The sequence below is a fragment of the Stegodyphus dumicola genome, chromosome X1, assembly GCF_044657685.1.
Source record: "Stegodyphus dumicola isolate Sdum_Otavi_A_Nest chromosome X1, ASM4465768v1".
Lineage (NCBI taxonomy): Eukaryota > Metazoa > Arthropoda > Arachnida > Araneae > Eresidae > Stegodyphus > Stegodyphus dumicola.
The window spans coordinates 230,325,663-230,340,637 of NC_140780.1; the positions used below are offsets into that span (position 1 = coordinate 230,325,663).

The 14,975-nt window shown below is 34.0% G+C and overlaps 1 protein-coding gene across 6 annotated transcripts in view; it reads right to left on the reverse strand.

Annotated features, from left to right (window-relative positions):
* LOC118205122 (transmembrane protein 164) overlaps positions 1-14,975 on the reverse strand; it is a 382,545-nt gene that overhangs the window by 111,700 nt on the left and 255,870 nt on the right. For 5 of the 6 annotated variants that reach the window (XM_085807035.1, XM_085807037.1, XM_085807034.1 and 2 more), the window contains one exon: positions 6,069-6,188. The exons of the other annotated variant lie outside the window; for it this stretch is intronic. In XM_085807035.1, the coding sequence (XP_085663161.1) occupies positions 6,069-6,188 (120 nt within the window). The remainder of the gene's footprint in view (positions 1-6,068; positions 6,189-14,975) is intronic. 6 annotated transcript variants of the gene reach the window in all.

Sequence of the window (14,975 nt, forward strand, 5' to 3'; positions counted from 1 at the left end):
CACCCACTATGATGAAACCTTGCCTCATCTGTAAAAGTTACCTAATCTAAATGGAAATGTTGCCAAAAATGATGGTCTCCTAATTGACAGATATTGAGGGGGTTCAAATCCAGCTCTGCACAAGAAATTAAACTTTTTCTTGTTTTCAAAGAGTTCCTCCCTCTCAGTGCAAATGAATGGTTAGCCTCTTGCATAACAGAACAATACAGGAATTAACTACAAACAAATATACACAAAATTATACACTCTTAAACACGCAGGCATGTTTAAATTGAGCATTTTGTATATATGTGCACATATAAATATAGAAAGGCAATAGTAACATAGATTTTAATGTGTAAACATAGCCAAATTTTGATATATTCAATAAGATAGTATTAAAAGAGAAGAAGAAGCTTTCAGATTTTTCCAATTATGAAAGGTTATAATCATCATACAAGATATTAATACTTCAGAAATTGCTAACACATCCTTAATCAATTTATCAAATATTTAAAAATATTTCTTTAAGCAATGCAGCAATACTATCTTTAACGATGAATCTTTTATGCCATAAAAAATAACTCACCAATGAAGACAAGGAAAAAAGTATCAGTATTATTTAACATTTTAAATTCCAAAATTCTATTGAATTATGCAGACTATCACTTTTTTTTAATTCTGAAAAAACTTAAATTATATCGAGGGGATCATGTTGTCACTACAGTTCATACAGATATAAATCAAGTTTAATTTCAACAAAATTAGGAGAGACTATCAGCCCGTATTTCATCTTTAAATGGTATGACACTTAAATATGCATTATCACCAACTGCTTCTTTCCTCAGGTGTAAAAATCCATAAATAGATTGTACATTATATATATATATATAAAACCACACATCATGGTTGGATTCCACTTTACCTCACCCAGCATCTGTCAGGGTCTACTATATTTTCTAACTACACAATTCGGTAAACGGAAAAATGCTCACAGGGAAAAAAGCCCACACAAAAGTATGCCTACATAGAAAAAAAGCTCACATGGAAAAATGCTCACTTAGAAATATACTCACATGGAAAAAAAGTTCACACAGATATATGCTCACATAGAAATAAGCCCACTGATAAATAAAATGCATAGAAATATCTCTATATTAATCAATCAATAATTAATCGATTTGAACATCGTACACCTACTTGAATTTTTTGAAGAAAAATTATTTAAATTACCAAAACATCTATGGTGTGTATATATATATATATATATCAAAAGCTGTATAACTTATGTGTAGATTTAGTTGCTATATAAGATTAACAAATGAACCATTTTGAATTAGGAAAAAGAAAGGAGGAAGGAAGAAAAATGAAATAGAATACAGAGCAAAAAATTATTACAATTTTAATTGTTAAAAAAAATAAAATAAAAGTAAGTATAAGTTACACATTTTATAATATAAACGTTTAGAAGAATAAGCAAACAGAAATAATTATTTTATTTAAATTACGTAAAATACCTAGTTATATATAAATAATATATATTTCACATAAACTTATAAGGTATTTCTCCTGCCTTTTTAGCATGCCTTCGTGATGTCGTGGTCTGCATGCTGGGCGCATATTCCAGAGGTCCGCGGTTCAAATGCCGGAGAAGGCTTTGCTCATTTTTCACATCTGCTTCCAAATTACCTAATGTTTCTACAGTGGCGTCCAAACTAAAAGGGTGGTGGATGATGATTCTCCACACCCAGGGTTTGGCATTTGGGTCCCTGATAACCCCAGTCTCCCTTTAAAAGAGGGGCAGTATGTAAGGTATTTCTCCCGCCTTCCTAGCATGATTTAGTGATGTTGTGGTCTGCATGCTGAGCGCCTATTCCAGAGGTCCGTGGTTCGATTCCTGATGAAGGCTTTACTCATTTTTCACATTCCCTGCTTCCAAAATACCTAATGTCTCTAAAAACTTAGTGAATATTAGCTAATATATGTAAATATATAATTTTATCATCAATTTCATCATAGTTTCTTACATGATTCGGGATTACCAAATGTAAGTTTTCATATTTTCTTTTTTTACTTCAGCATGCCCTGTATTTACAATAGCTAGTAATAAACATTGACAGGCTAAATCTTTTTTCAGTTCGTCAAACAAAAACTACATACTAGGATGGCTACAATTAAATAATGAATTTAGTACCTTATAAAAGCTTTCATACTAATTTGTTGTTTTAGGATATTCTTTTTTCAGGTTGCTTCACAATGATTTCACACTTCAATTGGAAATTGTGGTCTTCTAGAACTTTTTTGGTTCCAAACTTAAATAACTACATTCAATCATTAATTTCTATAGATACACGTCAAAAGTATGCAAAAATAGAGTAAATAAAAAACAAAAATAAACTATTGGCAGTTACAAGGGGGAATGTTGTACAGGGGGCAGTGGTATAAAACAATATAGTAGGTGCAAAATTTTACTACAGTTTTCATCCTTTTATATACCACCCCTGAAAAGGTTAATATGAGCATTTGTCCAATAATTTTTCAAATGATCAAATAATTTTTCTTTAAAAAATTCAAGTAGGTGTACGATGTTCAAATCAATTGATTAATGTAAGGATATTTCTACGTATTTTATTTATTAGTGGGCTTATTTCCATGTGAGCATATATCTATGCGAGCTTTTTTTCCATGTGAGCATATTTTTAAGTGAGCAATTTTTCCATGCGAGTATTTTTTTATGTGGGCATATTTGTGTGTGGGCTTTTTTTTTTCCCTGTGAGCATTATTCCTGTGGGCTTTTTTCCCTAGAACCACACAATTCATATTACAGAAGTCAGTTCTGTTTAACAAGGGACATTTAAAATAATTTACAATGCATAATTTAAATTTGCACCTGCTTTATCTCACATGCATACAGATGAAAGCGAACATACTCAAAACAAAAAAAAGTAAAAATATGTGATAAAACAAACACACATAGATATTTCTTTAGAAAATAAATTCTTATCAGCTTAGTTTGCAGCGAGTGTGCAAGTATAGGGAAATTTATTTAGATTTCAATGAATTTCAGTTCATTAATCTCTACGTTTTTTTTTATTTTATGTTTTGTGATGAAATAGCGTCATTTTGAGACATAATGGGCTATAGGAAAGTGAGATCTTGCTCTACACACTCCATTTTCACATTGTCATGAAACGTAGGCACTTAGCTATTTTATGAACTTAAAATAAATTTTGTGTTTCAATAAATTGATTAAATACGAATTTATTTAACAAAGGGAGCTTAACAACTTTTCAATGGGATTTTTTCTAAAAACGTTTATTTTTAAAATGCACAGTTTATTTTTCTTTGATCTTTGGACACGTTAAACTTTCATCCTTGCGACTGTTTTTACAAAAAGAATTTTGGAAAAATGATAATATTTTGTTTTTTTAAGATTTTTTAAATGAAGCTTCCGAGTACACTTCTTGCATCTCACATCTTTAAAAATGTGATTTTGGTAACAATTTTCCAGTCTTATTGTTGTTGATAGATTTTTAATGAAATTGCATCATTTTGAATAATTTCATTCTTTTAGAAATATGGGTTTGGCAACAATTTTTCATCGTATTTCTTATGTAACTGTTTTTAAGAGATTGGTATATTTTATTGTCATTTATATATATAATACATTTTTATCGATTTTTTGTTTGTTTGTTAAAGTTGTGCAGAGCAAAATTCTGCTCGGAATTTTATGTTTTTTTGCTTTCCTGTTATTTTTTGCTTATTTCACTGTTTGTAAGATACTGAAAAGTTTTGCATTTTTTTTCTTCAACGGAAAGTTGGTTAATTTTTTTATTAGGATAATTAATATTTGTATTAAGGGATAAAGCTTATTTCATAGTAATTTTTTTCTCTTGAAAATATAAGATAAAATATCATTAATTATACTTTGCTTTTCAGAATTTTTTTGTTTTCTGCATTCTTTTATACCATTTAAGTTCTTGCGATTTCGCAAAGGGAAGTTGGTTAATTTATTTATTAGGATAATTAATATTTGTATTAAGGGATATTGCTTATTTCATTGTAATTTTGTTATATGTAATAACTTTTTTTATGAAGTTGTTCTGCAGAGTAAAATTCTACGCAGTTTTTAAATTTAACGTTTGGTGTTCCCTTCAGCCATTTTTCCGGTACATTTATAAGCCAGACGAAGGCTGGCTTTTAAATGTACCTGCTAGTTCAATATATATATATATATATATATTTACTAAAAAAATACTGTATTTAGACAGAAATTTAGTAGAATGTATCTAAATGAAGTAACCCAGAAGTACGTTATTCCAAAAAATTTTTTAAGTTACTTGTATTTTATTCACGAAAAATAGAAATTCACACTTTGAAAGTGAAAATTAATAAACCAAGTAATTATTGTCACTGATCAGAAACTGATTGACTATTCAAGGGGAACAAACCGTCCCCCATTCAATGAACAATAAATAAATGCGGTGTTTCATCTTTTACCCAAACTGGCAATTTTAGTTAAGGCTAAAATTGTAGTGGAGTTTTAATTAAATTGACAAGATTAAAGAGATGAATTTAAATGGATTTTTAGAAATCTCAACATATAGTTAAATTAAGTAGAGCACTATAAAGAATTCATTTAAATGTACAAAAGAATCTGTACATCTTGCATATTTTTTCCCTTTTGCATTTTTATTTCTCGAATTTATACTACTTTGAATTCTTATTTTATTTGTGATTTGTTTAGATATTGTATTATACCTCTCATACACGGCGGCAATTATTAATATTGTTGAGGAATTGTCTTGCTACGACTCTAATTTACTTTTAACTTTAGATGCTTTAAATTTATATATACATATATATGACCTGCAAACAGAAATTTAGGCTGTACCTTTCAAAGCTGGAAAACCTAAGGTGCTGACACTGCTGAATGATAGAAGATGCCAGAATATTGAAATCAATTAGTAAAGGAATACCATATGTACCAATTGCTATGAAATCAAAGACGGACAAAGCTTAAAAGAAAAAAGAATGCATTCATTAATGCCACCAAGCAAGGCCTGTTTATAGTACTGTCAAATTCTTATGTATAACCAGTAAACCGAAAGAAAAAATATTCTATATCCGATTTTAGTATACCATCATCTCAGATTACATCATGGCTGCCAGTCTTCAAAGGATATATTTAGGATAACCATGGTCAGCAAACGGATACACAAAAGGGGCAGAGGAAGTGTAAAAAAAAAAAAATGGTTTTCTACTTGGAATGAGCCTTCGCATTGCTAATAAATGGACTTTAAAAACTGTTGCTGCTGCTGCTTTGGATTTTCCTGAATTAATTTTCTCTGACTTGAAACAGATTATTTCTTGTTTTGTTATAAAATATGCATGTTTCAATCTATCATTACTTAATTAAATTTAGGCACATATTCTTTCTCGCAGTTCCTTCATGGTGATCTCTGCTTTCACTTTGTAAACCTCCTTTATGATTTCTTGTCTTGCTAGTAAATAAACAAAGAGCTCATTAGCACTAAATGCTCATCCATACCCACAGCCTCTCCTCTGTCACTATCTTCTGCACCTTCTGGTTTCTTATCAACTTAAAAGGTAATGAGAATAGCTGAATGTAAGTAATTAACTGGACTGTGAAAGCAAAACACTTGATAAAAATGTAAACAGATTTTTGAATACTGAATATTAATAAAGGCACCATGTTGACAAATGGAAAATGTACTGTATCATTGGTGTTGCCAGATAAAGAAAGGTATAACCTGTACTACTTAATGCATCAATTTTCTCTTAATTGATGCCATACTCGAAAATAATATCGAATATTAGACATATTCTATATTTAATATTCTATTCTTTCATAGACATAAAAAATAAAGGTGTATTTTAAATCCTATCAAAATACTCTAGTATCACCAAGTCCTACAAAATGATGCCTTAAAATAAATGATTTTCTCTCCCTCAAAGGAAGGTAATTTGAATATATAAATACACTATAATTTGTTCTTTCATTTATTAATTTGAAATTTCATTGAAAATAGTATTTGATTTAAATAACTTTCTTTAAAAAAACTAACCTTTCGAGTATTAAGAACAGGGAAAAAAATAGCCAAAAATGCACCATACAAGGAATGCATATGTATCCGAAACAGGGCCGTGACTGTTTTAGAAGTGGGTGGTGCAGCAAGGAGAAATATCTAAACAAGGGGAAAAAAACAGGCATTCAGTGAACCACATAAAAATAATCACTTAGAAGTGTTTATCGAGAATTTAACAATAATACAAAAATTATACTTCTCAAAAAGCAAATTACAGTTTAACACCTAAAGAGTTTCTCTTCATTTTACTAGTATTTTTCTTTTGATCCAGAATCTATAATGAGTTTCCCTTTCTTCAGTTTCACAAATTAATTATAAAATAATTACAATAATTATTCAATAAAATTAAAATTACTTCTTTAGTTTCACAATTAAAATCCTTAACAGCAAAAAGCAGCTGCCAGAACAAATTTACAATGGTGACAAAGTTGGTCTTTTTTGGCAATAAGTACCATGAAATGCCTTGGTCAACTCTGCAGAGAAGCCGATACCTGCCGTCAAAGATTCCAGAGCGAGACTAATAATTCTGGGATGTGCAAATGTTGCAGGAATGCACAAACGAAAGGTTTTTGCAATGGAAAAAATACATAACCTTAGCCATTTTACACAAGGTTTACGGACATTTTTGTATTTATGGACAACCATCACATTGACTGGTATAGAAGATCACATGTATTCTTTAAAGAAAAAATGATTAACTTAATTTAAAAACACTTTGAATTTTAAAACTACCAATAACTGTCAATTTGATGAATTTTTAGTTGTTTATAATGGTGTAAAAAAAAAGCTACAGCAGTTTTTAGTGTTGACAGACTAGAGCAATTTTCACCGATACTAACTGTTCTCCCTAGCAATTCAGTAACACTTCTTGAATTACTCACAATGACTAAAGAAGGGTATTTCGTCAGAATAAGGTAAAACTAGCCTCTTTCCTCGAATTCTATAATGACATTGCTAATACTCGAAATAATCTAATATTTTCTTCTCAGTTGTCTCTACTCGCCCTAACTGAAGCCTTTTCTGAAACAAATACATTAACTCGAACGGCTGCAGATCACTCCCTATGGCACAGGAAATCATACATGCCTAAAGCATGAACATAAAGCATTGGGCCTAGAGTATGTTGAACACAAAAGTGTTGAGTGTGAAGATAGTGTTGAGCTTTATGCTCATGCTTTAGGCATGCACAATTAACTATTGGCACAATAACACTATTGGCATATCTCAAGCTCTGAAAAACTGCAGTGCATTGATATTGAGTTTGAAGCTATCAAATGCTATTTCTGCTGAATTACAATTTTTATTTAGTATCTACGATCCACTTTTACATTTGTCTCCAAAAAATAGCTCCATAAAAAAAAACTGGCGAGTAGAAGACTAGTTCACCTGTCATTTTGATGGGTATCTATAGAAATAGGTATACATCATACAGAAACTCTGAAATTAAAGGGCTGAAAGAGAAATAAATTTGAGTATGCTTTCATCTCATTACATTGATAATTATACAGTTAAATTAGAAAACTATAAAAATGCTTTTTTTCATTTTTGTTCATGAAGCCCGGAATCCATCAAAATGACAAGTTCCATAAATCTAGTATTACAGAAGTAAAGATTACCTCTGTCATCTAACATTCAAATAAAAAAGCGCGAATGACGCACACATTACATGGATTGAAATTCATTTCATATCTGAGGTTCAGCAGCATTTGAAGTCGGTTAATCCACTGATACAAAAACTGTCTCGATTATAGACATTCTTCAACTCCTACTTCCCTTAAAAGTTTTGGTAAAAGATAACATCTCTGTCTTGCTCTTTCTTCCAAACTGTACATCTGTTATTTAGTCATTGAACACCAGAGCCCTGCACATGCTGAAATGCAGATATATTCTTTTTAAAATCTCTACTAAATTTCCTTAAATGTGGCATAACTATTCAAGAAATTTTGAAATATTTTAACATAAAATTCATTGTGTTAAGCATTGCAAGGTTATGGCAGGACGACTGCAGGGATTTTTTTAAAATGCTTGGCATAATTTATGGCCAGATATATTTTGAGGTGATGATGATGATAGTCACGAATCTAAAGGTTTTTGAAAGTCACAAGCAAACACAAAATTTGCTAATTAAAGAAATTTGTAAAGAAATATGGAGAACTGATATTAAATAAGGATGATACAAAAGAAGTTTTCCACTGCAATGACAATGCCCCAGTCATCAGTCAACTAACAGACAACAAAATGTGTAGCAAGGTAAATCCAGAAAAAATCGCTGCCAGTAAAAAGAGTGACAAAGAGGTTGCTGGGAAAGCAAAATATTGGGGAATTCTCAAACACAACAGTTACAGACTTGAACAAAGGAACTTCATAACTGAACAAAAAAATCATGTCTTACATTTATAAAACTGAAGAGAAAATATTAGCACACAAAAATTACATTCAAAGAAATTCCCCCATCAATAAAATTCCGAGTTCCATACTTAAGGACCCCATTCCAGATATGAATTCCTGGGGTATTTATAGGATTCCTTGCCAGTGTGGTTTAATTTACATTGGCCAAACTAAGAGAGCCTTAAAATTTCGCGTCAAGGAACATGAGGCATATGTTAGAAAAAAGGAAACACAGAAGTCTTCTGTTGCGCAACATTGTTGGTCCGAAAATCACACTTTCAATTTTTCTGCTGCCAAAATTATTCAAAAAACATCTTCCATTGGAGAACTGGATTTTCTAGAGGCATTTCACATTCATAAAAATCTTTCTGTTCTAGTTAACGATCCTAATTCCAATCCAAATTTGCCTTCGGCCTTTAAAGAAATTATGTTTTAGTTCTGGTTTCACCAACAGATGGCGTCACTTGCTTATTCTTGTCCAGGCTTTCTTATCTTATCTAATCATTTTTTCCTATCTTGTTCATTTGCGGTTTTGCAGCTGAGGATGGTGGTTCGGTAAAACCATTGAAACTAGTCCTGTGGAAATTTTGTAAATATAACGCTGATTTTTGTTGTTTGTCTTCTGAATTAGTATTCAAAGAAATATTTAGTAAAGCAAACAAATATCAGCTTTTGTACTGGTTTTCATTCCTTTAGGTTCATAAATACTTCATTTTTGCATAAACTACTATTTTTTATCACTAATTTGATAGTTTGTACATGCTATTTTAATAGATTTAAGCTGATGATCCCAGATCTTGGACTTTGTACAGTAATGAGTTTTTTTTTTTTTTAATTTGATTTCCTTATGGCGACAAACACTTCATTTATTTCATACACCACTTTTTCATATTTTTTATTTTATAATTACTACATGTCATCTTACTAAATAAAAACTCATTACTTAAATCCTGAAGTCTTCGAAATCCAGAATTGCTGAAGATTCTGGATCTTGAACTTTATAACTGCACTGCATTTCTTTTGGTACTGAATCTATATCCAGCAAACTAAATCATTGTTAAACATAATCTAATAATGGAAACACATTTACAGACATTTCAAAGACAAGTAAGAAACTGACACACATACCCTAGATTCAACATATAAACTGAAAAGATAGAATCAACCATATTACTGCAAGCTTTGAGACAAAAAAATTCTTGGAATAAAACAGAGATAACAGACTCAAAGATTAAGACACTCACATGCTTAGAAATTTTATTTATTTTGAACACAATGGCATCCAGCTCATTTAAAAGCCATTTAAGTAAGCAGAACAAATCCAAGGTGATCTTTATAAATGAAGATTACACTCGAATGACACTCTCTCTTACGAATTTGCAGGTAATAAAAAATTTCAAGCACTGAAGTTATTGTGGTATCTTGTATTAGAAAAGGCGAATATTAAAAAAAAAAAAAAAAATGCACATAGCATGGACCTACTCATAGAGAAGATAAATAAAATTAGCCTCATTTGACCTTTTATTGCCCTTTTGGTGCTTGACTTTGGAATTACATTCAGTAAAATTAAAATTGGTTTCTGCATATACCAGAACTTTTTTGCTTGGTAAATATCCATTTTTCCCAGACTGGCAGTCTCCAAATTACCGTATTTGACGGCATATAAGACGCACCCTTAGTTAGAAGGTCCCACACAAGGAAAAAAGTTTCAATAGTCCGCGCGTACCACAATAACTTAAAATGTGGTTTCTTCTAGTTCTCACATTGCGTAAAAGCCAAATAAACAATCATTGAATGCAATTACCAACATATTTTTATTAAGAAAATTTAACAAACGGCAAGCTATTTTGAACATGATATGTAAATTTCAATAATGAATAAACGAATGAACGGCAAGCAATCAAACTTAATACAAAATAAAACAGAAACAACAACAACAACAAAAAAAAAAAAAAAAAAAAAAAAAAACATTCAAGGAAAACGTTGCCTATCATGAAATTAGACTTTAATCACTTTCAAAACCATAAAAATCCTTTTCACTATCATCATCATCATCGAAAACGATAATATTGTCATCACTACTGTTTCCGGCATCGCTAGTATCACCTTCTTCGAATAATACGTCGCCTTCTGTTCCGTCAAGAGCATTACTGATTCCGCACTTCTTAAAAATACTTAACAATTACTTCAGCCTTTACGACCTCCCAAGATCTTTTTACTCACTCGCACACTTGTGAAATAGAGGGCTGCTTCATTCTACCTGAGGGTGTGAGGGCGTGATGTGGCTCTCCTATCTACTTGTTCCATCATTCTTGCACTTTTTCCTTAAATGGCTTCACCGATACATCTAAAGGCTGCAATTGGCTAGTCAGTCCACCAGGAATGACAGCTATCTGGGTTTTTAATTCTCTCGTTATATTCTTTATGGTTTCAGTTCTATGGGTGCTAAACTGATCCAAAACCAAAAGAGAGGGTTTTCTTAAAGAGTCCACCAGGTAGCCTTGCCCCATACGTTCTGTAACCAGTTTCACTCCAGCTTCGTCCATCCAACCTTTCGAATGAACATGAACAATTACACCCGTTGGAAGTTTTATTTTCGGATGAGTTTTTCTTTTGAATATGAAAAACGGCGGTAGTTTTGTGCCATCAGCACACTACCGTATATCGGTTTTTTTCATGACCTGTGGTTTTCAGGGTTATTGATTTAGACCCTTTAATACTCACAGTCTTGTTGGATGATACATCAAATGTGAGGGAAATTTCATCCATATTTCCGACCCTTCAGGGGATCATCTTCTTGGTGAGACGGGTGTCACGATCCTGGAACCCCAGTGATCTATCCTTTTTTTCCGTCTCCTCTCCTCTGACCTGATACTTTTTTTTCCTTCCATTCTCCCTTGTGGTTTCCATCTTCGGAGATTGGGGCTTGTCACGAAAAACTGGAACAGCCCTTGTCTGTAGTTTTCAAGTGGTGAGAAAACTGCCGTGTTTGCCATGCGTGGAGACCCGTGTCGCTGGAAAGGAGGGTCCCGGTAGTTGAGGGGCAAGGTACTGTCCCCAACACACTGCTTTCGCCTCTGCTTCAGCTAAACGGGAGGCACCTTAGTCATCCTCACGGGTATCAATCAGCCGGTCACTAGTCCCTGTGTCAGTGGCTTAGGGATAAGCTCTCGGGAAAGCCAACTGTGGGGCTTCATTTTGTGTCTAGATCCGGCTAGCCCTAACCCAAGAATCTGTGTTCCCTTGTTGGGCTCTGTGGTGGGCGAGGCCGTCGGACCCGAATCTATTCTCTTTTAAATATGGCTAATTCACACATATTTTTAATAAAAGACTTTGAAGTCAGTCCCGTCACTCCAAGCACCAATTCTGAAAAATCTACTGCTATAAAAGCACGTACTGATGCAAATGCAAATGACCCTAACAATTGCCCTCGTTTCGTTGTAGTCTCAAGTCCTTCTGGCGAAATTCAAAAGTTATCTCCATTTGTAATTCAGAAATATGTTCATTCCTCCATTGGTCAGCCAAGAAATATAAAGCGTCTCCGATCTGGAAATTTGCTTATCGATACAATTTCGGCTGTACAGTCTGCCTCCCTCCTACGATTAACCAAACTGGGACAAATTTATATAACAGTATCTGCACATAAAACACTTAACATTTGTAGAGGCATAATCAAGGAAGTCGACCTTCTGTCTGTTTCTGAAGGAGAGTTTGTTTCCAAGCTAGCCGATCAAAATGTCATTGCTGCCAGGCAGATCAAGATGCGTAAGGAATTTCAGTTGATTGACACGAAACATGTGATCCTGACCTTCAAATCACCTGATCTGCCTAAAAATATTAAGGCTGGATACCTCAATTGTCCTGTACGACCATACATTCAAAACCCTATGCGATGCTTCCAATGCCAGCGTTACGGCCATTTCAAGATATCCTGTTGTGGCAACCTGACGTGCGCTCGATGCTCGTCGGTTGGTCACGATAGTGGTAATTGCACTGCTGCCGCATTGAGTATAAATTGCAAGGGTGATCATTCAGCATTTTCTCGTTCCTGTCCGAAATGGAAATTAGAAAAGGAAGTCCAGACCATAAAAGTTTCTAGGAACATTTCATATGCCGAAGCCAGAAGACAAGTTCAAAGCACACAGCCTCAATCAAACAAATCATATGCCAATGCCATTAAATCAACACGCACTATAGCCACCCAAACTTCCATAAGTACAAAGAAGACTCCACCAAATAAAACCCAGCAGCCTACAGGAAAAAGGAAAATCCAACACGTCATACAAAATAAAGAAATAGCAATTTTGAGAAATCCACCCAAAACTATGCCTTAAAAAATAGTCACCAAAAATAGAAGCACCAGCAATAGTTCTGTAGATTGTATTATTTCTGAATCTCTACATACAGTTACTATGGAAGTGGAGGAGGGATTGGAAGTTCCCGAACATCTGCTTCCGCGGAAAACTAAAAAGCAACACAGAAGGAACAAACATCAATCATAATGGCCACCCTCGTCTCATGAACTGTCGCGGCTTCCACCGAAATTTCCTTGACATCAAAGCTATGATCAATGCTTATCATCCTGTGTGCTTGGCAATACAAGAGACAAATCTGAAAATATATCAACATGCAAAACTTCGGAGGTTTTCTCTCTTCAGGAAGGATAACCTTGCAGGTGAGCATGCCAGTGGAAGTGTATGTCTCCTCACCTCACTGGACTATCCCTCAAGTTCCTTTCCTTTGCATCTCTCCAAGTTGTTACTGTACAAGTAAATTTTCATATTGTAGTTTCAGTTGTTTCTCTTTATTTGCCTCCTAACGAACACATTGATTGATCAGCGGGATTTAAATGACCTTGTGGCTCAGCTGCCTGAACCTTTTATCATAATGGGTGATTTTAACAGCCATAGTCCGTTGTGGGGAAGCAAAGACACCAATTCACTAGGAAGACAAATTGAGCAGGTAATTGAAGACCATTGCCTTTGTCTCCTGAATAATGGGCAGGACACTTACTTCCATGAACCTACAAGGACATTCTACGCTCTTGATTTAGCCATCTGTTCACCATCTCTGTTGCCATTTTGCAATTTTAGTGTTGGAAGTCATCTGTACAACAGCACTCATTATCCCATTCTTTTATCTTTTGCACGAAGAGGGGCGAACCCCATGTTGAGACTCCCTCGGTTCATACTGGATAGGGCAGACTGGGAACTCTTCTTTTCCTCTGCAGAGCTCACACAGAAAATCGTAGATGTGCTTATCGATGATGCAGTGGAAGCAGTTACAACTGCTATTAATCAGGCAGTTATGCTCTCCATTCCTAGAACATCAAGAAAAATAATAAGATACTCGAAACCATGGTGGAATTGTGACTGTCATGAGGCACTGAAAAAACAGAAAAAAGCATGGGGAATTTTTCGTACATACCCTACTCTGCGAAACCTTATGGCATTTAAAAGAGCCAAAGCAAATGCATGAAAAGTAAGAAGGCAGAGCCAGAGGGATTCCTGGATTTCATATGTGTCATCAATAACCTCCACTATGCCCAGTAAGCGGGTTTGGGAGAGAGTTAGAAAAGCATGCGGCATATATATAAAGACCACTCACTTTCCTTTTTGGAAAAAGATGGCCGAGTGATTAGCTCTATAGAAGAAATTGCTAATACTATTGGCGAGACATTTGCTGCCGTTTCTTCCAGCAGAAACTATTCACCTGCATTTCTCTCTATCAAGCAGCACTGTGAAATAAATACCATTGCATTCAACTCTTCCAAATCTGAGCCTTACAAGAGACTTTACTATGCTTGAATTAAGGAGAGCTTTGTTGCAAACACATAGGTCTTATCCGGGTCTGGATGGCGTGTATTACGAAATGCTAAAGCATCTGTCCTATAAGTCACTGACTGCCCTTCTCACACTTTACAATAGAGTGTGGAAGGAGCATACTTTTACCAGTGCATGGAGGAGAGCTGTAGTAATTCCTATTGTGAAGCCAGGGAAAGATCCAAGAAATCCCTCCAAATATCGGCCAATTGCCCTCACAAGTTGCGCATGCAAGCTGTTTCAAAAAATGGTAAACAGCCGCCTACTTCTTGGAAAAGAATAATATTATATCGCCTTATCAAAGAAGTTTTCAAAAGGGGAGAACTACCATAGATAATATGCTCCTCTTAGAGACATCCATTCGTAAAGCTTTTGTAAGGAGTCACCTTGTCTCGGTATTTTTTGACATTGAGAAAGCTTATGATAAGGCATGGAGATACGGTATACTTCGGGATCTTCACGAGAGTGGCTTGCATGGCAACCTGCCAATTTTCATTCAGAATTTCTTGAACACTAGAACTTTTCAAGTAAGGATTGGCTCTCTTTTGTCAAATGTTTTTGAACAGGAAGAGGGTGTGCCTCAAGGCTGTGTGCTTAGTGTAACCCTGTTCAGTTTAAAAATAAACTCTGTATTAAAAGAACTTCCTCCCACCATCTTGGGATCTCTATATGTTGA